Below are 24359 nucleotides of genomic sequence, written 5' to 3'. Positions count from 1 at the left end.
TGTAGATCCAAGCCTGGGATCTGAACCCACGAACCCAGGTCACTGAAGTGGAGCGCATCAAACTTAACCACTATGCCACGGACCAGCCCCTCACCCGACCTTTCTATTTGTATCTCAGGTATCCACTGCACTGCCAAGTTGTGTACTCTTGGGTAAGCTGTTAACTTCTCATGCCTTTGTTTTCTATAAAAGGTCATTTACATAGATGACTTAAATGACGTCCAGGTCTGTCAAGCTCTTGAGTTCTCTAACTCGTTGAATGTATATTTGGAAATGTGCTTTGTCTCCTTTTCCATTAAAGAAGGATTAATATACATACTAAGTCACAATTTCCTGAACACATTATTTTTTTCTCTTAAGGAAAAATCAGTATTGGAGGAAATAGATGTGATAGTGGCCAGCCTGCTGGACATCCTGCTGAGAACCATATTGGAGATCACCAGTCGACCTCAGCCATCCGGCTCCTCAATGCGGCTCCAGTTCCAGGATGTCACTGTAAGATCATAAAGCAATGACACATGAAATAGAGCCTAGTTGCACTTGTTAAAGCTTCTGTCACTTTAAGGGTGACTTGCTGTAAGAATCTAGGAAATCTGGTCTTGGGAGAATGGCCTGTATGCATCTCAAATATAAATTAGGTAACCTTCATTTTGCTAGGAAAGGAGGAGAAGAAGTATCTTTGTTAAAAGACCTTGGATTAGGACATTTTTACTTTCAGAAAGTCTAATTTGATATTAGCTCTTATTTTGCCCCCTTTAAATGAACCCATGATTCTGTATCCCCAGTCATCTTGATAACTTTTCAACCTCTTTTCATCCATTGAATTGCCTGAGGAAGTGAGAAGAGTAAAATGGAGAACAGTCACATGCAGTTGTAAGAAATAACACAGAGATCACTTCTGGAGAGGGGCGGAGCAAAATGGCGGGGTGAGCTGACCCGGGATTCTCTCCCCTCCAAAATACAACAAGATTGGAAGAACTGAATTTCAGAGAATAAACATAATGCCAGCTCGTTAGAGACCTACAATACCAAGAAGGCGGAGATCATAACCTTGCTTACACCTTCGGAGGCGCTGGAACGGTAGGAGAGAACAGACTCCCTCCCCTAGAGTCTGCGATTGCTGCGGCGCGGGTCGGGAAGGAGCGGGGGAGGGGCCATGCGACCGGGGAATCATCCAGGACTCCTGCCGCTGATTCAGTGGAGACCCACTGACGGGGGGAAAGCTTCCATCCAGGGGACCCTATAAATCAAGGGCCTTGGGAGACCAGAGAACAGAACTGATCTGAACCCAGACCCGCGCGTGTGAGTAAAATCCCCTCCCCCACAGCAAAGCCAGTGGGCGCAGCCATCTTGCCCCAAAGGCGGAGAGCTAACACGCCGCTCTCGACCCCCATCTAGTGGCGACAGGCTGTAACTGCAACTGAATTCTACCACCATGCGAAAAAACTGCTCCTCTACCATCCAGCAATTTATAAAAGCCCCAGACCAGAAGGAAAACAATAAAAACACAGAATTAAGTCCTGAGGACTTGGAATTAGGTAAACTAAGTGATAATGAATTCAGAGCAGCTATAATCAAAAAACTCAATGAGGTAGAGAGAAAGAGAAACAAGCCGAGTTCTGGAGTTACTTCACAAAAGAGATTGAAATCATAAAGAAGAATCAAACAGAATTACTTGAGATGAAAAACACAATGGACCAGATAAAACAGAGTACAGATTCCCTGAATGCCTGTGTAGACAATATAGAGGAGCAAATCAGCATAATCGAGGACAGACAGGCTGAATGGCGCCAGACAGAGGAAGAAAGAGAACTAAGAATTAAAAAAAATGAGGAAAATCTCCGAGAGATAATGGATTCAATGAGGAGTAAGAACATAAGGATCATAGGAATTCCTGAGAATATGGAAAAGGAAAATGGAGCAGAAAGTGTGCTTAATGAAATTATTGAAGAGAATTTCCCAAATCTAGGGATCAATGGAGAAATGTGTGTAGAGGAGGGTTTTAGATATCCTAGATTTGTCAATGTAAAAAGACCCACTGCACGGCACATGATAGTAAAGTTGGCAAATAGGAATGATAAGGAAAGAATACTCAGGGAAGTAAGAAAAAAAAAGAGAATAACCTATAAAGGAGCCCCTATCAGACTGTCAGCGGATTTCTCTACAGAAACCCTACAAGCTAGGAGAGAATGGAGTGATATATTCAAAGCTTTAAAGGATAAAAACCTTCAGCCAAGAATACTCTATCCAGCCAGAATTTCCTTCAGATATGAGGGAGAAATTAAATCTTTTCCAGACAAACAAAAGTTAAGGGAATTTGTAACTAAAAGCCCTCCATTACAAGAAATCCTCAAGAAGGCTCTCATACTTGAAAAAAGAAAAAAGGGAGAAAGGGGACACAAGCCACAGACTAGGGAGACCGATGGATAGAACCAGAACAGGATAGCAAATATTCAACTATAGCATTAGGGTAAAAATAAGGAAACTACCAAAACAAGGACGATCTTATCACTCTAACTACAAATTCATAAGACGAGTTGGAATAAAAAATGAAAATAATTATTTAGGAGGGGAAGTGCAAAGGGTCTAAATCAGTATTGGTCGAGTAAGTAAGAGACCACCAGAGAATAGACTATATTATACAAGAGATTCTAAATACAAACTTCAAGGTAGACACTAAAATAAAGTACAGAACAGAGTCACAAATCATAGATAAGGAAAAATCTAAGAAACCCAGCATAAGAAATTGCAGTATTAAATGGGTAGTCTAAAGCACACAGGAAAAGAAACTCAGGAAAACAAGATAATGAGCGACAGATTGACAGCATTAAGTCCATATGCATCAATAATCACTCTCAATGTGAACGGATTGAACTCTCCAATAAAAAGACACAGAGTGGCAAAATGGATTAAAGAACAAGATCCAACAATTTGTTGCCTCCAGGAAACACACCTCAGCCCCAAGGACAAACACAGACTCAGGGTGAAGGGGTGGAGGACAATACTTCAAGCAAATAGCAAGGAAAAAAAGGCAGGTGTTGCAATTCTCATATCAGACCAAGTGGATTTCAAAATAAGACAGGTAAAGAGAGACACAGAGGGACAATATATAATGATCAAAGGGAAACTTCATCAAGAAGAAATAACGCTTATAAATATCTATGCACCCAACACAGGAGCACCAAGATTCATAAAGCAACTATTAACAGACCTGAAGGAAGATGTTAAAAACAACACAATAATAGTAGGGGACCTCAACACCCCACTCACATCAATGGACAGATCATCCAGACAGAAAATCAACAAGGAAATAGTGGAGCTGAATGAAAAACTAAAACCATTGGACTTAATAGACATATATAGATCACTCCACCCTGAAGGAGCTGAATACACATTCTTCTCAAGTGCACATGGAACATTCTCTAGGATAGACCATATGTTGGGAAACAAGGCAAGCCTCTACAAATTTAAAAAAATTGAAATAATAACAAGCATCTTCTCAGATCATAGTGCTATAAGGCTAGAAATTAATTACAAGAAAAAAGCTGAGAAAGGCACAAAGATGTGGAGACTAAACAACACACTACTGAACAAGCAATGGATCATTGAAGAAATTAAAGAAGAAATAAAAAAATACCTGGCAACAAATGAAAATGATAGCATGCCATACCAACTCATATGGGATACAGCAAAAGCTGTATTAAGAGGAAAATTCATCGCAATACAGGCACATCTTAACAAACAAGAAAAATCCCAAATAAGCAACCTTAAAGCACACCTAACTGAACTAGAGAAAAAAGAACAAATGAAGCCCAAAGTCAGCAGAAGGAGAGAAATAACAAAAATCAGAGCAGAAATAAATACTATTGAAACGAAAAAGGCAGTAGAAAGGATCAATGAGACAAAGAGCTGGTTTTTTGAGAAGATAAATAAAATTGACAAACCACTGGCCAGACTTACAAAGAAAAAAAGGGAGAAAGCTCAAATAAACAAAATCAGAAATGAGCGAGGAGAAATAACAACAGACTCTGCAGAAATACAACAGATTATAAGAGAATACTACAAAAAACTATATGCCAACAGAATGGATAACCTAGAGGAAATGGATAAATTCCTGGACTCCTACAATCTCCCAAAGCTCACTCAAGAAGAGGCAGACAATTTGAACAGACCAATCACAAGGAAAGAGATTGAAACAGCAATCAAAAGCATCCCAAAGAATAAAACCCCAGGACCAGATGGCTTTCCTGGGGAATTCTACCAAACTTTCAGAGAGGATTTAATACCTATCCTTTTCAAGCTATTCCAAAAAATTAGGGAAGATGGAACACTTCCAAACACATTCTATGAGGCCAACATCACGCTGATACCAAAACCTGACAAGGACACCACGAAAAAAGAGAACTACAGGCCAATATCACTGATGAACATAGATGCAAAAATTCTAAACAAAATTTTGGCAACCAGAATTCAGCAATTCATCAAAAGAATCATACATCAGGATCAGGTGGGATTCATACCAGGGACACAGGGATGGTTCAACATCCGCAAATCAATCAATGTGATACACCACATCAACAAACTGAGGAATAAAAACCACATGATCATCTCAATAGATGCAGAGAAGGCATTTGACAAGATCCAACAGCCATTTATGATAAAAACTCTGAACAAAATGGGCATAGAAGGAAACTACCTCAACATAATAAAGGCCATATATGACAAACCCATAGCCAACATCATACTCAATGGGCAAAAACTGAACCCCATCCCCTTGAAAACAGGAACGAGACAAGGATGCCCTCTATCACCACTCTTATTTAACTTAGTGCTGGAGGTCCTGGCCAGAGCAATCAGGCAAGAAAAAGGAATCCAAATAGGGAGGGAAGAAGTGAAACTCTCGCTGTTTGCAGACGACATGATCTTATATATAGAAAACCCCAAAGAATCCATTGGAAAACTGTTAGAAGTAATCAACAACTACAGCAAAGTTGCAGGGTATAAAATCAATTTGCATAAATCAGTAGCATTTCTATACTCCAGTAATGAACCAACAGAAAAAGAACTCAAGAACACAATACTATTCACAATCGCAACAAAAAGAATAAAATACCTTGGGGTAAATTTAACTAAGGAAGTGAAGGACCTATATAATGAAAATTACAAGGCCTTTCTGAGAGAATTGGATGACGACATAAGGAGATGGAAAGACATTCCATGTACATGGATTGGAAGAATAAACATAGTTAAAATGTCTATTCTACCTAAAGCAACCTACAGATTCAACGCCATCCCAATCAGGATCCCAATGACATTCTTTACAGAATTAGAACAAAGAATCCTAAAATTCATATGGGGCAACAAAAGACCCCGAATTGCTAAAGCAATCCTGAGAAAAAAGAACAAAATGGGAGGCATCACAATCCCTGACTTCAAAACATACTACAAAGCTACAGTAATCAAAACAGCATGGTACTGGTACAAAAACAGGTGCACAGATCAATGGAACAGAATTGAAAGCCCAGAAATAAAACCACACATCTATGGACAGCTTATCTTTGACAAAGGAGCTGAGGGCATACAATGGAGAAAAGAAAGTCTTTTCAACAAATGGTGCTGGGAAAACTGGAAAGCCACATGTAAAAGAATGAAAATTGACCATTCTTTTTCACCATTCACCAAAATAAACTCAAAATGGATCAAAGACCTAAAGGTGAGACCTGAAACCATAAGGCTTCTGGAAGAAAACGTAGGCAGTACACTCTTTGACATCAGTATTAAAAGGATCTTTTTGGACACCATGCCTTCTCAGAGAAGGGAAGCAATAGAAAGAATAAACAAATGGGACTTCATCAGATTAAAGAGCTTCTTCAAGGCAAATGAAAACAGGATTGAAACAAAAAAACAACCCACTAACTGGGAAAAAATATTTGCAAGTCATATATCTGACAAAGGCTTAATATCCATAATATATAAAGAACTCTCGCAACTCAACCACAAAACATCAAACAACCCAATCAAAAAATGGGCTGGAGACATGAACAGACATTTCTCCAAAGAAGATATACTGATGGCCAATAGGCACATGAAAAGCTGCTCATCATCGCTGATCATCAGGGAAATGCAAATCAAAACTACACTAAGATATCACCTTACACCCGTTAGAATGACAAAAATATCTAAAACTAATAGCAACAAATGTTGGAGAGGTTGCGGAGAAAAAGGAACCCTGAGACACTGCTGGTGGGAATGCAAACTGGTGCAGCCACTATGGAAAATAGTATGGAGATTCCTCAAAAAACTAAAAATAGAACTACCATATGATCCAGCCATCCCACTACTGGGTATTTATCCAAAGAGCCTGAAGTCAGCAATTCCAAAAGTCCTGTGCACCCCAATGTTTATTGCAGTACTGTTTACGATAGCCAAGACGTGGAAGCAACCTAAGTGCCCATCAACAGACAAATGGATAAAGAAGATGTGGTACATATATACAATGGAATACTACTCAGCTGCAAAACAGAACGAAATCATTCCATTTGCAATAACATGGATGGACCTTGAGAGAATTATGTTAAGTGAAATAAGCCAGCAAGAGAAAGATAATCTGTGTATGACTCCACTCATATGAGGAATTTAAAACTATGGACCAAGAACAGTTTAGTGGATACCAGGGGAAAGGTGGGGTGGTGGGTGGGCACAAAGGGTGAAGTGGTGCACCTACAACATGACTGACAAACATTAATGTACAATTGAAATTTCACAAGATTGTAACCTATCAATAACTCAATAAAATAATGGGAAAAAAAAATAACACAGAGATATCCCTGTGCCTTTTACCCAGTTTCCCCAATGGTGACATCTTACAGAACTCCTTGTGCAGAGCTGTAGTACAATGTCACAACTGGGATATTGACGTTAATGCAATCAAGAGAGAGAGTGTTTCCATCACCCTAAGCATCCTTCATGTCCTTTTATAGCCATTCCCTCCCATCGCCTTAACCCCTGGCAACCATAAATCTGTTCTCCATTTCTATAATTTCGTCATTTGAAAAATGTTATATAAGTGGAATCAATAGTTTGTTCCTTTTTATTGCTCAGTAATTTCCATGGTATGGATGTACCACAGTGTCTTTAAACATTCACCCATTGAAGGGCATCTGGGTTGTTTCTGGATTTTGGCTCTTGCTAACAAAGTTGCTATAAACATGTGTCTACAGGTTTTTATGTAGGCATAAGTCTTCATTTCTCTGGGGTAAATTCCTAGGAGTATAGTTGCTGGATCTTAGGGTAGTTGCATGTTTAGTTTTTTAAGAAACTGGCAAACTTTTTTCCATAGTGGCTTTACCATTTTACATTCTTTCCATATATTTATATTATATACAATATATGAATGATCCAATTTCTCAGTATTTTCATCAGCATTTGGTGTTGTCACTCTTTTGGGGGGGGGGGTGTGGGGAGGGGACAATTCCCATAGTTATTTAGTGATATCTTATTGTTGTTTCGATGTACATTTCTCTACTGGCTAATGATGCTGAACATCTTTTCACATTCTTAGTTGCATCTGTATCCTCTTCAGTGGAATGTCTCTTCATGTCTTTTTATTACTTTCTAGTTGAATTACTTTTTGCTATTGAGTTTTGAAAGTTCTTTACATGTTCTAGATACTAGTCTTTTCTTGAATATGCAGTTTACAAGTATTTTCTCCCACTCTGTAGTTTGTTTTTTATCCTATTAACAGTCTTTTGCAGAGCAAAGGTTTTAATTCTGATGAAATTCAATTTATCATCTTTTCCTTTTATGGATCATACTTTTGATGTCAAGTCTAAGAACTCTTTTGTCTAGCTCTGCACCCTGAAGGTTATCTCCTAGTTTTTTTCCTGAAAGTATTATAGTTTTTTATTTTACATTTAAGTCCATGAACCATTGTGAGTTAATTTTTGTATAAGTTGTGTCAGATCATTCTAACATCTTTATCATCTCATGTTGACATCTATTAATTGTCTTTTTCACTCAATTTGAGATCTTCCTGGTTATTGGTACATAAGTGGGGTTTGATTGAAATCTGGACATTTTTGTAATATAAGACTCTGGATCTTATTTAAACCTGTTTTAGCTGGCTTTATGTGACACCACTTGGCAGGGGAAGGGGTATGGTGCCAACTCATTACCAGCAGACGGAGGTAGAAGTCCAGTCTCCCCACGTTGTCCTCACTGACACTGACTGGTGGGCTGAAAGTGCCTGCTCCCTATTTGGCTTTCTCTCACATCACTCTGGAGAGGGAAGTTGGGGTGTCTCATCACAGCCTTGGGAGGGTGGATGTCTGGGCTCCCCACTTGGCCTTTGCAGGTGTAGGCAATGCCTGTGTTTTGTGGTGTTCAGCTAGAGTAGAACAGTTATTGCTAAATGTTTTGCCTTGTTAAACTCTCCCTTTTCTTGTCCTTTGGCCAAGGAGAGTAGGCTTTTGTTGAGAATTTGTCTTGTTTGCGGTTGCTGGTGTTTCAAGGTGCCCAGCTTCTTCAGCTCCAGGTGTGGATATCCCCGGCACAGAGAAAACCCAGAGAACTCTGCACCGTGTCCTTCCTCAGGTCCCCAGGTCCCTAGCCAGGCTGCTCTCCTCTCCACCTTTCAGAGTCCTCCTCTGTTTATTTTATGTATAATATTGAGGGATTTTAGTTGTACTTAGTAGGAGGAATAGGGAAAAGTATGCATTCTTCTGCTTCCCAAAAGCACAAGAAAGTCTCCTTCATTATGTTTTAATGGTAACATTTTAACTGCTTCCTGGCAATACAGTTCTAACATGGTTCTAAAATTATAACAGCCCAGCAAACAAAATCATCGCAAATACTGGATATGGTTAAAGACCGCCTGAGGTCAAAAGCTAAAAGACTTTTTCAGACTGCTTTGTATCTAGAGGCAGGGTTGTCACTGTCAGATCTCTCTAGGTTGTGCATGGCCCTTAGGTCTTCACAATGTAATAATCAAACTAAGAGATTTGAAGGAGTCATTGAATCAGGTTTGTGGATGGGGTTGGGGGTAGGGCAGGAAGGGTAATTAATTGTCCAGGGTTCTAAATTTTAGGAAAATCACATAAAGATAGACCTTCCCCCGTGGAGCTATGTTGTGCCCCTTGCTGGTGAAAAAACAAACTCTCTCAAGGTGCGTAGGATGAAATTTCCTAGACAAGACACACTTAAATTATTTGGCACCTTTGATTTTACACTTTAAGACATTTTTTGGTGAGTAGTCGGGCAGACCTGGTTTGTATCCTCCTCTGGCCCGGGATTAGCTGCGTGCTCTTGGGCAAATTACCTAAGATCTCTAAGCTTCTGTGTCTTAGTCTTTGAAATAGAGAAAATAATTGTACTTATCTCAAAGTTAGTGTGAGGATTTCATAAATCTGTAAAAGTGTTTAAACAGTATCAATAAATTTCAGCCATTAGTAATTGTGGTAGCAACAACTTTCACAGTAATATTCTTCTTATTATTGCAGAAGTGATAATTGGATTGTTGTCCTTATAACTGATTTTATGGTGAGAAGCATGCTGTGGTCATTCACAAAGTCACTTCTCCCTGGGCACTGAAGACCTGTCTAATATCTTCATCATTTTCTCACAGAGAACCGTCGCTCTGAATAGGGAGTCTTGACATGGCGGACCTACACTGAGCACTTTTCAGTCTTTACAGAAAATGTGCCCACAATAAGTGAACATGCTGTGAGTAGAAGCATTTCCCACAGCATGTCATGGTGAAGTGTTCCAGTTCTCTGTAAGGTGCCATGGCTGTCACCCTGCCTTCCAGTAACACCAACAGGAGGACTGGCTTCCCCTGTATCATAATTCCAGATAACAGCAGCCTTATTTTTACTATTTGAAAGGACTGTACTATTTGTTCTTCTAACAACTGTTCTTTGAACTTTAAAATGCTCTCTCTCACTGGAAAAAAAAAAGCATCACTGTAATCGATTCCTTTCAAAAATCTAATTGTACATGGAAGCTGATTTTATAAAGCAGCATATATGGCCGTGTTGTTCACACCCTCAAGTAATTGGACTCCAGAGTTCCTTACAATTTATAAATGCTTCTTTTCTTTGCACATAATTATTTTAAGCACCATTTATCGTGCAAATGACTCAGCTCAGCATAGGCCATGTCTAAGATACAAGTCTGGTGTGCTTATCCAAAGTTTTCATGCACTATGGGCTTGTGGTTGGGGAGGAAGAAGAATGCAGAACTCTGTAAAAAGAGATTTCTGGAAAAATTTTGTGCTTATGTAAAATATAAGGTTTCTTGAACACTCTTGTTGTAGCCATCTAATACTCTTATCCACAGGTATTGATAGAAATGCCCATTATACTTAATCTATACGTAAAACGGATGCAAGCTACAGAAGCATATAGAATTCCAAAGGTGATTTGTATGTAAAAATTTCCAGTACCAAAACTAAGTGAATCTTGGCCAACGATGGTTTTGTATTTATTCTTTTTAACAGATTGTGAGTCTAGATTTTTTATATAGACACTTAAAATCTCTTAAAAACAAAGAAAATTACATTATGGCTGAAAAATATGTCAGTAAAATATTGGATATCTAGGCTTCTTAACAGGGCTAACTAAATGTACTTGGAGTTCCTAAATAGATTAATAAATAAAATGACATTATAGAGTAGATGTTGGGATTGACAACATGTCGTAAATGTGCCAAGATTAGATGTCAAGGTGTTAAGTTCTTTGCAATGGGCTTAGACCAGATGTGACAGATACAAATAGTTAATAACCTGAATTCAAAGACATGTTCTTCTAGGTACATTGACTGTAAAGACTTAAGAAAAGTCTATTCATTTTTGAATGATTTTTCTTATTACTAAAATTATTATAAATAATATGTCGTTCTTCCAATTTCAAGGTATTTCACTATTCACAGAATGGTATGTTGAAATAAATTTAGGAATATTAATCTGGTAGCTGTGGTGTAGATAGGATGTAGAAAAACTAAGAGATGAGAAATTAAATGGATTTCTACCAATTAGATTACATTTTTAACTCAAGACATAATAGAGAGGTTAAAAAGTACAGACGTTGGTTATCAACTGACGTATTCCTATATGCCTATTTATATTTGAAATATAAGCCCAAAACTCAGATATGTCTTGCGCGTAAAGTCAAATCAGTCTGAACAGTAGGAAGAAGAGCCAGAGATACCTAGGTTCACATCCAGCTTCTCCATTTTCTAGCTGTGGAACCTGGGATAAATATCTTAGCATTAACAGATCTTGCTGTAAAGTGAAGTTAATAGTATACAATTTGATACATTTTGACATAATTTGTATACTGTGAACCATCACTGCAGTCGGGATAATGAACATGTCCATCACTCTCAAAAGTTTCCTTGTGTTCATCTCTATTCCCCCCCTTTTGCCCCTTCATACCACCTCGTCCCCAGGCAATCTCTGACCTGCTTAGTGTTATAGCAGATAAGTTTGCATTTTCCAGAAATTTATATGAATAGAATCATACAGTAAGTTATTGTTGTTGACATTTTTTGGCGAGGGGGACAATCTGACTTGTTTTCTTCAATATAATTATTTGAGTTTCATCAATGTTTTGTGTATCAATATTCATTCCTTTTTAATGCTGAATAGTGTTCTGTTATATGGATATGCTACAATTTGTTTATTCATTCACCTGTTGGTGGACATTTGGGTTGCTCCTGGTTTTGACAATTCTGTTTTATCTATTTTGGGGGGGATACTAATAACATAGTATCCTAATTACCATAGCTTTCTAATAAGTCTTGAAGTCACATAATATAAGTCCTTGAACTTTGTTCTTTTTTTCCAAAGTTCTTTTTACTATTCCAGATCCTTTGTATTTCCATATGAATGTTAAAATCAGCTTACTTTCTACCCCCAAAAAACCCTGCTGTGATATTGATTGAGATTGCAGTGAATCTACATACCAATTTGAGAGAATTGACATCTTAAAAATAGCAAATCTCCCCATTCATGAACATAGTATCTCTCTCCATTTATTTAAGTCTTCTTTAATTGCTCTCATCAATGTTTTATAGTTTTCAGTGTGCAGATCAGACATATCTTTTGTCATTTATATCACTAAGTATTTCATTTATATCACTAGGTATTTCAATGGTATTATAAATTATATTATTTTAGATTTCCATTTCTGATTGTTGATTTTTAGGATATAGAAGTAAAAATGATTTTTGTACATTGATCTGGTATTCTGGGACATTGATTAACTCACTTGAGTACTTCTTGTAGCTCACTGTAAATTTCATAGCATTTTTTTATGAACACAAATATGTTGTCTGTGAATAAAGAGCTTTTTTTTTTTTATTCCTTTCCAATCTATATTTCTTTATTTCTTGTTCTTCCTTCATTGCATTGGTTAGAATCTTCAGTATAATGTTGAATAGAAGTAGTAGACTGTTTAAGCTTTGAGATGTTTGAAAAGTCTTTATTTTTGAAAGATTTTTGCTGGTAAATGCTTGGTTGATAGTTGTGGGGTTTTTTTCTTTTAATACTCTAAAGATTTTGCTTTACTGTCTGCTAGCTTGTATTGTTTCCAGTGAGATATCTGTCATCTTTATCTTTGTTCCTCTATATATAATGTGGGGTTTTTCCCTCTAACTGGTGTTAAGATGTTTTCATCTCTGGCTATAAGCAATTTTATTATGATGTAGCTTGGTGTATTTTTTGTTGTTGTTGTTTTTCTTGTGCTTAGGGTTTCTTGAAGTCTTTGATACATAGGTTTATAGTTTTCAAGAAATCTGAAACTTTTTCCCCTTATGTGTTCAATTACTTTTTCTGCCCCCTCCTCCTCTTCGAGGTCTCCAATTACGTATGTATTCTGCTACGTGAAGTTGTCCTACATTTCATTGATGTATTTACTTTTCTTTCTTTCCTTCCTTTTTTTTTAGTTTTTTCTCTCTTTGTTTTATTCTGAAGAATTTCTATTACTCTGTCTCAAAAGTTCAGTATTCTTTTCTTCTGCAATTTCTAATCTGCCATTAGTCCCATTCAGTGAATTTTCATCTTCCACATTATAGTCTTCATCTCTAGAAGTTCAGTTTGGGTCTTTTTGATATCATTCATGTCTCTAATTAACATATTAAATCTTTCCTCTTGCTTCCTGAATATACAGAATACAGTAATAATAGCTGTTTTAATGTCCTTAACTGCTAGTTCTAATATCTGTGTCATTTCTGAGTCTGTTTCTGTTGATTGATTTTTTTTTCCTCCTCATTTGCATCATTGTTTTTTCCTGCTGCTTTGTATTCCTGGTAACTTTTTTTTGAATGCTATTCATTGTGAATTTTATCTTGTTGGGAGGTGAATATTTTTTATTCCTAAAAATATCTTTGAGCTCTCTCTGGAATAAGGTTAACTTTCTTGGGAACTGTTTGATTGTTTCAGGTCTTGCTGTTGATCTCTCTTAGGTAGGCTCAGAGCATCATTTATTCTAGGAGTAATTTTGCCTGCTACTCAGGAAAGATCTTTTTAGTAGTCTAACTGATGCCCTGTTAATCATGAGGTTTTTCCAGTCTGGCTGGTGAGAAAAGGCGCCATTCCCAGTCATGAGTGAACACCAGATACTGTTTTCTCAGTCCTTTTGGGTAGTTATTTTCCCACCCTTGGGTTGTTTCCTCACACACATACACTAAAATATTAATAATTGTTCCCTTAAATTTTCCATTTTTTGTGTTAAGTATCAAGAGTTTCTTTGTTCACTAGCAAAGTATTATGTTGAGTTTAGAGGATGTTTCTGTGAGCCTGTACTGGTTAATTTCTTAAATATTTGCTCTAATAATTGTGTAGGGGTAATTATTCTTTGTATCTGCATGTTACAAATTATTATCCACTTGGAAGGAGCCAGCCAGCATCTCTGATCACCGCGACATGGCCGTTAAGTAGCATCCTCAGGCCTCCTTTGGCAGATGGTAGTGATACGTTTGGCTGTCCTGACTTAGCTGCCTCTGTTGGAAAATCCCACTTCTGGGGGCTTTCAGTCTCTAATTGTACATGTGAGCCATATAAATGCAAAGAAACCAATTCCCAATTAAACTGCATTTCTATAAATTTACAGTTACCACTGATTGCTTCTCCTATTGTGTTTGTATTGTTTTAAATGTTATTGCTCTGATTAAAAGCAGATAAATTCTTTGCTGAGCACAAAAGGTCGCATTGAAAACATAAATATTTTAAATTAGAAGTACATTGAGAAATGCAAGTGACAGCAATTTTATAGGTCTTCACATCTATGGATGCTATGTATTTTTTTCTTTTTCATTATTAATTTTTAAGAAGTGGACTTTTAAGGAGTTAATCAGGTAGCACCTAAGCACTAAAGGGTCACAAATAACCTAAACTGTTTTTAAAAGGAGATTGAAAGAACCATTATGCCATGTATGGCTTTATTTTTATTTTCTTTTTTTTGAGGAAGATTAGCCCTGAGCTACCTGCTGCCAATCCTCCTCCTTTTGCCGAGGAAGACTGGCCCTGAGTTAACATCCATGCCCACCTTCCTCTACTTTATATATGGGATGCCTACCACGGCATGGCTTTTGCCAAGCGGTGCCATGTCCACACCCAGAATCCGAACCGGTAAACCCCGGGCCGCTGAGAAGTGGAACGTGCAAACTTAACCGCTGCGCATGTATGGCTTTCTTTACACCCTGTGAGTCAGCAGACAGGCTGATGATTTGGAGGAGATCATGTGAACTCAAAAATGCAGCATGAACGGGGCTGGCCCCGTGGCCGAGTGGTTAAGTTACCGCGCTCCGCTGCAGGCGGCCCAGTGTTTCGTTGGTTCGAATCCTGGGCGCGGACATGGCACTGCTCATCAGACCACGCTGAGGCAGCGTCCCACATGCCACAACTGGAAGAACTCACAACGAAGAATACACAACTATGTACCGGGGGGGCTTTGGGGAGAAAAAGGAAAAAATAAAATCTTTAAAAAAAAAAAAAATGGAGCATGAAGTTAGAGGAAGAGTTTTGGAGTCAGAAAGACCTACAGCTTTCTGACACAGCTCTGTCACTTTCTAGCAGTGGGACTGTGGGCAAATCTTTTAGCTCACTGAACCTATATTTTACTTTCTTTAGATTAGTATTATACCCCCCACCTCATAGCATTGATAAGAGGTTCAAATGATATAATGAATGAGGGTGTAGTAAATGCTCAATAAATGGTTGGGGGCCTCATTGCCTTACCTCCTTGAAGTGTGTGCAGTTAGTTCTGTACTGAAAAGCTTCCACCCAAGTTAAAAAAATCCACTCTAAAAAAATGCTTGTATACCAAGTAAATGGTAATCATCACAGGGAGAAATTTTGACTGTGATATTATGGTTAATTAGATTAAAAAGACTTCACTGGGTGAGTTTGGATCATAGTGGTTTTTTCAAGTTTCTATTTGAGGGCAGTTCAAAGTAAGTTACTCATGTTCTTTTATGTCCTTATTAAAAAAATATGCTTGCTTCTTTTTTAATTAGGGGGAGTTTGTTGCTTGTCTCCTGTCCCTATTACGACAAATGACAGATAGACATTATCAACAGCTTCTTGATAGTTTCAATACAAAAGAAGAACTAAGGGTAAGTAACATTTTAGAAAATTTCCTTTAATATACCTTTTCAGCTTCTCTTGTTCTAATTCATTATCATTCAGTTAACTTCTTGGCAATTACTTTACCTGTTTCCATTAAATTCTAAGCTGTTTTTTCTCAGCTTCATCCGCAGATCTGCTCATCTCTCTCGGCTCTTTAAGATTTCCACTACTCAGACAAAGCAATTAAGTCTTATTTTGGGCAAGGGCATAGGATTTGAAACACCTGTCACTGAAGTCCAGTAAACCAGAAACAGAGTGACAGAACTAACAAGACAAAAGCGAATACACTAACTCTAGTTAAGTGGACTTAGAAATTGCCTTAGTGGAAGATAAGGGAGAATATATAAATATGTTAGCTGTTTTCATCCCTCTAAAACCACAATGAGGAGTTCTGGTTGGAACGTCTGACTAGGGAGGCAGAGATATATTTTATATTCTTTATCAGCTATCATTTAACCAATATGCTGCGCTAGTCTGACAGGCTGACATTAAACAGAAAATATTGATGCCAGGTTTATAAAAATTCAAACTTTGCTGAGATTTAGAGAAATTTAATGCTTTCTTCTTAGTGTTCACTAAAAGCTTTGATGTTGATTGTCCTCAGTTGGAGGAATGACCTGTCATCTGTTCTTATTTACTTTTATTTCTCTTCCATCTCTTCAGTTTTCCAGACAACTTCATATGTCAGCTATCATAATGGAAGGATTACTTAAATACTGGGAGGTGGAGATATTATAGGACAATGGGTATAGTCACTAACTGTAAAGTTTGCATGATTGGATCCTTCATGGTGCCTTAGGGAAGATTTGTAGATTTTTTTAACATAGATAGTGCATAAAAATCACTTATCTTTGACTTCTAACTGCCTGGAGGATGTTGGATGATCTCAGAAGAATCTTTCACTTACCTTGGAACAGTTAAGCTGAGTCACATGGAAGAAAGAATAGGTTTGGGCAAATGTAATCTGTCTAGCAGTCAGTTGATTGGCATATGCTCAAGTCTGAAAATATCATGTTTTTCATGCTTGCATTCAATCTTGAGTTTAGAATTAAAAATGGAGAAAAAGGCTTAGAATTTACCCTCTCTACATACAGAAATCGATGTGGTTAAAAAGGAAGATAATTGTGCAGTTATTAACTTTCATCAAAAGTTGAATATTTAACAAAGTCATGGAACCATTAGGTTTTACTTAAGAAGTCTATGACTTCATATTTCAAAAATTTCACGTAGGAAAAGACTACATATTTTTACAGAGCCTGGGCATAAAAAAGTAGCAAAAAAGTATCAATTGGAAAACATGATTAATTTAATCTAAGTATTGAGTTTTATGCTTTAATATTCAGGTTATTGATAATAAAGCAAATGGAAATAAAGAATAAAGTGTTTTATGTGGCCTTTCCTCATTTCAGTCAGCCACACACCTTTTCAAAGGATATATATTTCCCTCTTCAAACTTAACTGTGCCTTCTGGCCAGGAAAATTATTTAATGATATTAGTTACTTCATCAGGCCTTCAGGAAACGTAGATTGAGCAATTTAGGCATACCAAGCACTACTGGTGTTATTATGTAACTGGGAATAAAAAGGCCAGTCCCTGTAAGGGGAGGAAACAGACAGGTAATGGGATTAACACAGTGAGTGGCAAATGCACAGGTTAAGCACACGGTGCTTTGGAGCATCCAGGAGTTGCTGCCAATCCAATCTCAAGGCAAGAGAAAAACTCCCCAAGGGAGGTCTCAGCTGAGAACTGAGAGATAAGTAGGTGAGTGCTAGACATATCTTTGGCTGGGACATTCAGATCTCTCAACTAAAATGTCACCTGAATATCGTAACTGACATAGCACATCCACCACTCCACCTTTATGACATTTACTAGAATCTGGAATATTTTAGTTTATGTGTATCCCCAACTTTTAGCCACTACGTCATAAGTTCCTTGATGTCTGAAACTTTGGCTGGTTCACTGCTGCACCCTCAAATCCCAGAACATGCCTAGCATGCTGTAGGCGTTCAAGAAATATTTGTTGATTGATAGACTAGAGTGTAAGGAAGAGATTTGTAAGATGTAAGGTTCTGCAAATGTGTGTGGACTTTATTTTTTTTATGGTGTTTTCTTATTGCGGTCATAATAGTTTATAACGTTTTGAAATTTCGCTTGTACATTATTGTTTGTCAGTCACCATATAAATGTGCCCCTTCCCTCCTTGTGCCCACGGCCCAACCCCCTTCCCCTCTGGTAACCACTAAACTGTTCTCTTTGTCCATGTGTTAGTTTATCTTCCACATATGAGTGAAATCATATGGTGTTTGTCTTTCTCTGCCTGGCTTATTTCACTTAACATAATACCCTCAAGGTCAATCCATGTTATTGCGAATGGGACAATTTTGTCTTTTTTTATGCCCGAGTAGTATTCCATTGTGTATATATACCACATCTTCTTTATCCGATCATCAGTAGATGGACACTGAGGTTGCTTCCACTTCGTGGAATAATGCTGCACTGAACATAGGGGTGCATGAATCTCTGTGTACTGTTGCCTTCAAGTTCTTTGGATAAATACCCAATAGTGGGATAGCTGGGTCATATGGTGTTTCTGTTTTTAATTTTTTCAGAAATCTCCATACTGCTTTCCATAGTGGCTGCACAGTTTATATTCCTACCAGCAGTGTATGAGGGCCCCTTTTCTCCACATCCTCTCAACATTTGTTATTTTTTTGTCTTCATGATTATACCCATTGTAATGGGTGTAAGGTGATACTTTAGCATAGTTTTGATTTGCATTTCCCTGATGATTAGTGATGTTGAACATCTTTTCATGTGCTCATTGGCCATCTGTATATCTTCTTTGGAAAACTGTCTGTTCATATCCTCTCCCATTTTTTAATCAGGTAGTTTGTTTTGTTGTTGTTGAATTGTGTGAGTTCTTTATATATTTTGAAGGTTAACCCCTTGTTGGATATATGACTTGCAAATATGTTTTCCCACTTGATGGGTTTTCTTTTCATTTTGTTCCTGGTTTCCTTTGCCTTGAAGAAGCTCTTTAATCTAATGCAGTCCCATTTGTGTATTTTTCTTTTGTTTCCCTTGTCTGAGTAGACATGGTATTTGAAAAGATCCTTCTAAGACCATTGTCAAAGAGTGTACTGCCTATATTTTCTTCTAGGAGTTTTATGGTTTCAGGTCTTACCTTCAAGTCTTTGATCCATTTTAAGCTAATTTTTGTGTGTGGCATAAGATAATGGTCTACTTTCATTCTTTTGCATGTGGCTGTCCAGTTTTCTGAGCACCATTTATTGAAGAGACTTTCCTTTCTCCATTGTATGTTCTTAGCTCCTTTGTTGAAGATTAGCTGTCCATAGATGTGTGGTTTTATTTCTGGGTTTTCAGTTCTGTTCCATTGATCTGTGTGTTTTTGTACCAGTACCATGCTGTTTTGATTATGATAACTTTGTAGTACATTTTGAAGTCAGGGATTGTGATGCCTCCAGCTTTGTTCTTGTTTCTCAGGATTGCTTTAGCTGTTCAGGGTCTTTTGTTGCCCCATATGAATTTTAGGATTCTTTGTTCTATTTCCATGAAGAATGTCATTGGGATTCTGATTAGGATTGCATTGAATCTGTAGTCTGCATTAGATAGTATGGGCATTTTAACTACATTTATTCTTCCAATTCATGTGCATGGAATATTTTTCCATTTCTTTATGGCATCATCAATTTCTTTCAATAATGTCTTACACTTTTCATTGTATAGGTCTTTCACCTCCTTGGTTAAATTTATTCCCAGATATTTTATTCTTTTTGTTGCAGTTGTAAATGGGTTTGTATTCTTGAGTTCTCTTTCTGTTAGTTCATTATTAGAGCATAGAAATGCAACTGAGTTTTTAAATTGATTTTGTACCCTGAAACTTTGCTGTAATTGTTGATTATTTCTAAGTGTTTTCTGATGGATTCTTTAGGGTTTTCTATGTATAAAATCATGTCATCTGCAAACAGCGAGAGTTTCACTTCTTCATTGCCTATTTGGATTTCTTTTATTTATTTTTCTTGCCCAATTGCTTTGGCCAAAGCCTCCAATACTATGTCGAATAAGAGTGGCAAGAGTGGGCACACTTCTCTTGTTCCTGTTCTCAGAGAGATGACTTTCAGTTTTTCCTTGTTGAGTATGATGTTGGCCATGGGTTTGTCATATATGGCCTTTATTATGTTGAGGTACTTTCCTTCTATACCCATTTTATTGAGAGTTTTTATCATAAATGGATGTTGAATCTTGTCAAATGCTTTCTCTGCTTCTATTGAGATGATCGGGGTTTTTATGCCTCATTTTGTGAATGTGGTTTATCGCATTGATTGATTTGTGGATGTTGAACCATCCCTGCATCCCTGGTATAAATCCCACTTGATCGTGGTGTATCATCTCTTTAATGTATTGCTGTATTCAGTTTGCCAATATTTTCTGAGGATTGTTGCATCTATGTTCATCAGTGATATTGGCCTGTTATTTTCCTTCTTTGTGTTGTCCTTGTCTGGCTTAGGGATCAGTGCAAGGTTGACCTCATAAAATGTGTTAAGAAGTGTTCTGGCTTCTTCAATTTTTGGAATACTTTGAGAAGGATGGGTATTAAGTCTTCTTTGAATGTTAGGTAGAATTCTCTGGATAAGCCATCTGGACTTTTATTTTTGTGAGGTTTTTGATTACTGTTTCTATCTCTTTACTTATGATTGGTCTGTTCACATTCTCTATTTCTTCTTGATTCAGTTTTTGGAGGTTGTATGAGTCTAAGAATTTATCCATTTCTTCTAGGTTGTCCAATTTGTTGGCATATAGTTTTTCATAGTATTCTGTTATAATCCTCTGTGTTTCTGTGGTATCCATTGTAATTTCTCCTCTTTCATTTCTTATTTTATTTACCTGAACCTTCTCTCTTTTTTTCATCATGAGTCTGGCTAAAGGTTTGGCAATTTTGTTTATCTTCTCAAAGAACCAGCCCCTTCCCTCCTTGATCCTTCCTACTGTTTTTTGTTGTTGTTATTTCAATTTCGTTTATTTTTGCTCTAATTTTTATCATTTCTTTCCTTTGACTGACTTTGGTCTTTGTTTGTTCTTCTTTTTCTAATCCTGTTAGGTGTAGTTTAAGATTGCTTATTTGAGATTTTTCTTTTTTGTTAAAGGGCCTTGTATTGCTTTGAATTTCCCTCTTAGGACTGCTTTTGCTGCATCCCATATGAGTAGAATGGTGTAGTTTCATTTTCACTTATCTCCAGATATTTTTTTATTTATCATTTAATTTCTTCAGTGATCCATTGGTTGTTCAGTAGCATGTTGCTTAGTCTCTACATATATGTCACTTTCCCAGCTTTTTTCTTGTGGTTCACTTCTAGTTTAATAGCGTTATGGTCACAAAAGATGCTTGATATGATTTCAGTCTTCTTAAATCTATTGAGGCTTACCTCGTTTCCCACGATATGAGCTATCCTTGAGAATGTTCCATGCTCACTTGAGAAGAATGTATATTCTGCTGTTTTTGGATGGAATGTTCTATATATATCTATTAAGTCCATCTGGTCTAGTTTTTCATTTAATTCCACTATTTCCTTGTTGACTTTCTGTCTGGATGATCTATCCATTGATGTAAGTGTGGTGTTTAAGGTCCCCTATTATTGTGTTGTTTTGAATATCTCCTTTTAGGTTTGTTAATACTTGCTTTATGTATTTTGGTGCTCCTGAGTTGGGTGCATGTATATTTATAAGTTTTAAGCCTTTTTGGTGGAGTCTCCCTTTTATCATTATATGCTGCCCCTCTTTGTCTTTCATTACCTGTTTTATCTTGAAGTCTACTTTGTCTGATATAACTATGGCAACACGTGCTTTCTTTTCTTCGCCATTAGCTTAGAGTATTGTCTTCCATTCACTCTGAGCCTGTGTTTGTCTTCAGAACTGAGATGTGTTTCCTGGAGGCAGGATATTGTTGTGTCTTGTTTTTTAATCCGTCCCACCACTCTGTGCTTTTGATTGGAATATTCAATCCTTTTACATTTAGAGTGATTATTGATAAATGAGGGCTTAATGCTGCCATTTTATCACTCATTTTCCAGTTCCTCTGCATTTCCCTTGTTTCTCGTCCCCTGTATTTTAGACTACTGATTCAATTTGATAGTTTTCTATGTTGGTTTGCTCAGTTTTCTCTTTATTTATGATTTATCTCTGTTCTGTTTATTTGTTTAGTGGTTACTGTGAGGTTTGTATAAAAAATCTTGGAGATGAGATAATCCATTTTCTGATAGTCTTTTATTTCCTTAGACTAAGCCCATTCCATCCTTTTCCTTTTCCCCTTCTAAGTTATTATTGTCACAATTTATTTCATCTTGTGTTGTGATTTGTGGTTTAAATGAGGAGATTATGTTTATTTTTGATGTTTTCCTTCCCTTTATCTTCACTGTTATAATTAAGCATTTGGTAACCTGTTCTGATAGCTGCAATTTTCTGATTTTTGTCTACCTATTTATCTCCTTGCTGATGGCTTTTTAAGCCCCGCCCTTTCTTTTTCAGATATGGGGCCTTTTTGAGCATTTCTTGTGGGGGGGTGGTTTGTGGTAATGAACTCCCTTAGCTTTTGTTTATCTAGGAAAGTTTTTATTTCTCCATCATATTTGAAGGATATTTTCACTGGATAGAATATTCCTGGCTGAAAGTTTTTGTCTTTCAGAATTTTGAATATATAATTCCACTCTCTCCTAGCCTGTAAGGTTTCTGCTGAGAAATACACTGAAAGCCTGATAGGTGTTCCTTTATAAGTTATTATCTTGTGCCTTACTGCTCTTACTGTTTTTTTCTTTGCCATTGACTTTTGCCAGCTTTACTCCTATATTCCTTGGAGAAGGTCTTTTTACATTGATATAATTAGGAGTTTGATTAGCTTCTTTCATTTCTTCTCCAGGTTTGGGAAGTTCTCAGCTATTGTTTCTTTGAACAAGCTTTCTGCTCCATTCTCCTCCTCTTTGTCCTCTGGAATACCCATAATCCTTATGTTGCATTTCCTTATTGTGTTGGAGATTTCTGGGAGAATTTTTTCATTTCTTTTTAGTCTTAGTTCTCTCTCCTCCTCCATCTGAAATATTTCTATATTCCTGCCCTCCAGACTGCTAATTCTCTCTTCCATAATATCAGCTCTGTTAATCAGTGAGTCCAGATTTTTCTTTTTATCTCCTCCATGGTGTTTTTCATCTCCAACATTTCTGATTGAATTTTCTTTATAGTTTCAATCTCTTTTGTGACTAATTCTCTGTTTATTAGTTTTGTTCCTGATTTCTCTGAAGTGTCTATGTGCATTTTCTTGTAACTCATTGAGTTTTTTTAATGATAGCTATTTTGAAGTCTCTGTCATTTAGATTATAAATTGCTGTACCTTCAGGACAGATTTCTCAGTGCTTGTCATTTTCCTTCCTGTCTGGAGTATTAGTATATTTCTTCATACTGTTTGATAGCGTAGATTTGTGCCTCTGCATAGAGATAGTATCTTATCACAGCTTCTACCTGCCACCGCTGGGTGAGGGTCAAGAGCTTTGTATCCTGAGTCTGCCGTGATCCCCACCTTGCTCTCTCACAGCTGCTGCTTTTCTAACATATGGCAGCACCCTAACTGAATGGCTGAGTTGGTGCACCACGCAGGGGGAGGGGCATTACTTTCATGTGCAGAATCCCCAGGGCGTTCTTGCTCTGCTCTTGCTATTTGTTCTCCCAGGATGCTGGCTTGATAAAAACATCCCTGCAATAGGTTAGCCATGTCTGTGTGGGGCTTTCCCATGGCCTGTGAGGGAACTTAGAGAGCAAAGGTGTTCCCATGGAGAGCCACCCCTCCCCCATCTCCACTCAGAGCTGCACACAGTCCTGTACCCTGGGTTGCTACCATTCAGGGAGGAAAAGGAGATCCCTTTACCTCCTTCCACTTCCACTGAGGGGTCCGGCACCTCCACCTTTAGACATATGTCTCTGCGTGGGTCTGTCAGACATCTTTTATGTTGTGTGAGTGTCCTCCGTTGGTTTTTGAATGTCCTTTTTGTTGTATCTTGTGGGCAGAGTCCAAGCGAAGAGCTCACTCTGCCATGATGCTGACATCATTCCTCCTGTGTATGGACTTTGTTTTGAGGACGTTTGGAAACTATGGAGAATTTTAAGAAGGGAGAGACATGATCACATTTGAGTTAAGAAAGACCTATCTGGCTGCACTATTGAAATTGGATTAGCTGAGGTCAAGATGAGAAGAAGAACCCTGTAAAGTATCTGATGCAGTAATTTAAGCTAGCGATAACTGTGGCCTGAAATTGAGATGATCGTGATGAGAGATTGTAGGGACATTTAGGAAGTTGAATTGGCAGGACCCGATGACTGATTATATAGAAAAGGTGAAGGAGAGAGAGGAGTTGAAAATGACTTTCAGGCTCTTTGACAACTGGCTAGATGTTGGTGCCATTCACTGCATGGGAAACCCAGGAGTTATGGGTGTACAGGTTTGGGAGCAAAGTTAATTCCGTTTCAGCCTGCGTTGGGTCACCTGAGGGACATCGAATCAGAGATGTCTTATAGACAGTATCTGAAGCTCAGGAGACTAAACTGGGTTACAAATGTAGATTTGGAAATTGTCAGCCAGTGAATTGACATCATGAGAGTAAATGTGAACATCAAAGGAGAATATAGAGTATGAAGTTAATGGGACCTAAATAGAATCCTAAGCATTAA

At 37.6% G+C, this 24359-nt stretch overlaps 1 protein-coding gene across 4 annotated transcripts in view; it reads left to right on the top strand.

Moving 5' to 3' along the window:
• DOCK4 (dedicator of cytokinesis 4) overlaps nucleotides 1-24359 on the top strand; it is a 432596-nt gene that overhangs the window by 322089 nt on the left and 86148 nt on the right. For all 4 annotated transcript variants that reach the window (XM_046670233.1, XM_046670234.1, XM_046670231.1 and 1 more), the window contains exons 25-26: nucleotides 361-495; nucleotides 15514-15612. In XM_046670233.1, the coding sequence (XP_046526189.1) occupies nucleotides 361-495; nucleotides 15514-15612 (234 nt within the window). The remainder of the gene's footprint in view (nucleotides 1-360; nucleotides 496-15513; nucleotides 15613-24359) is intronic.

The sequence above is a fragment of the Equus quagga genome, chromosome 8 (genome assembly GCF_021613505.1).
Source record: "Equus quagga isolate Etosha38 chromosome 8, UCLA_HA_Equagga_1.0, whole genome shotgun sequence".
Lineage (NCBI taxonomy): Eukaryota > Metazoa > Chordata > Mammalia > Perissodactyla > Equidae > Equus > Equus quagga.
The sequence above is the reverse complement of the archived record's forward strand: the minus strand, read 5'-3'. Positions and strand labels throughout refer to the sequence as shown.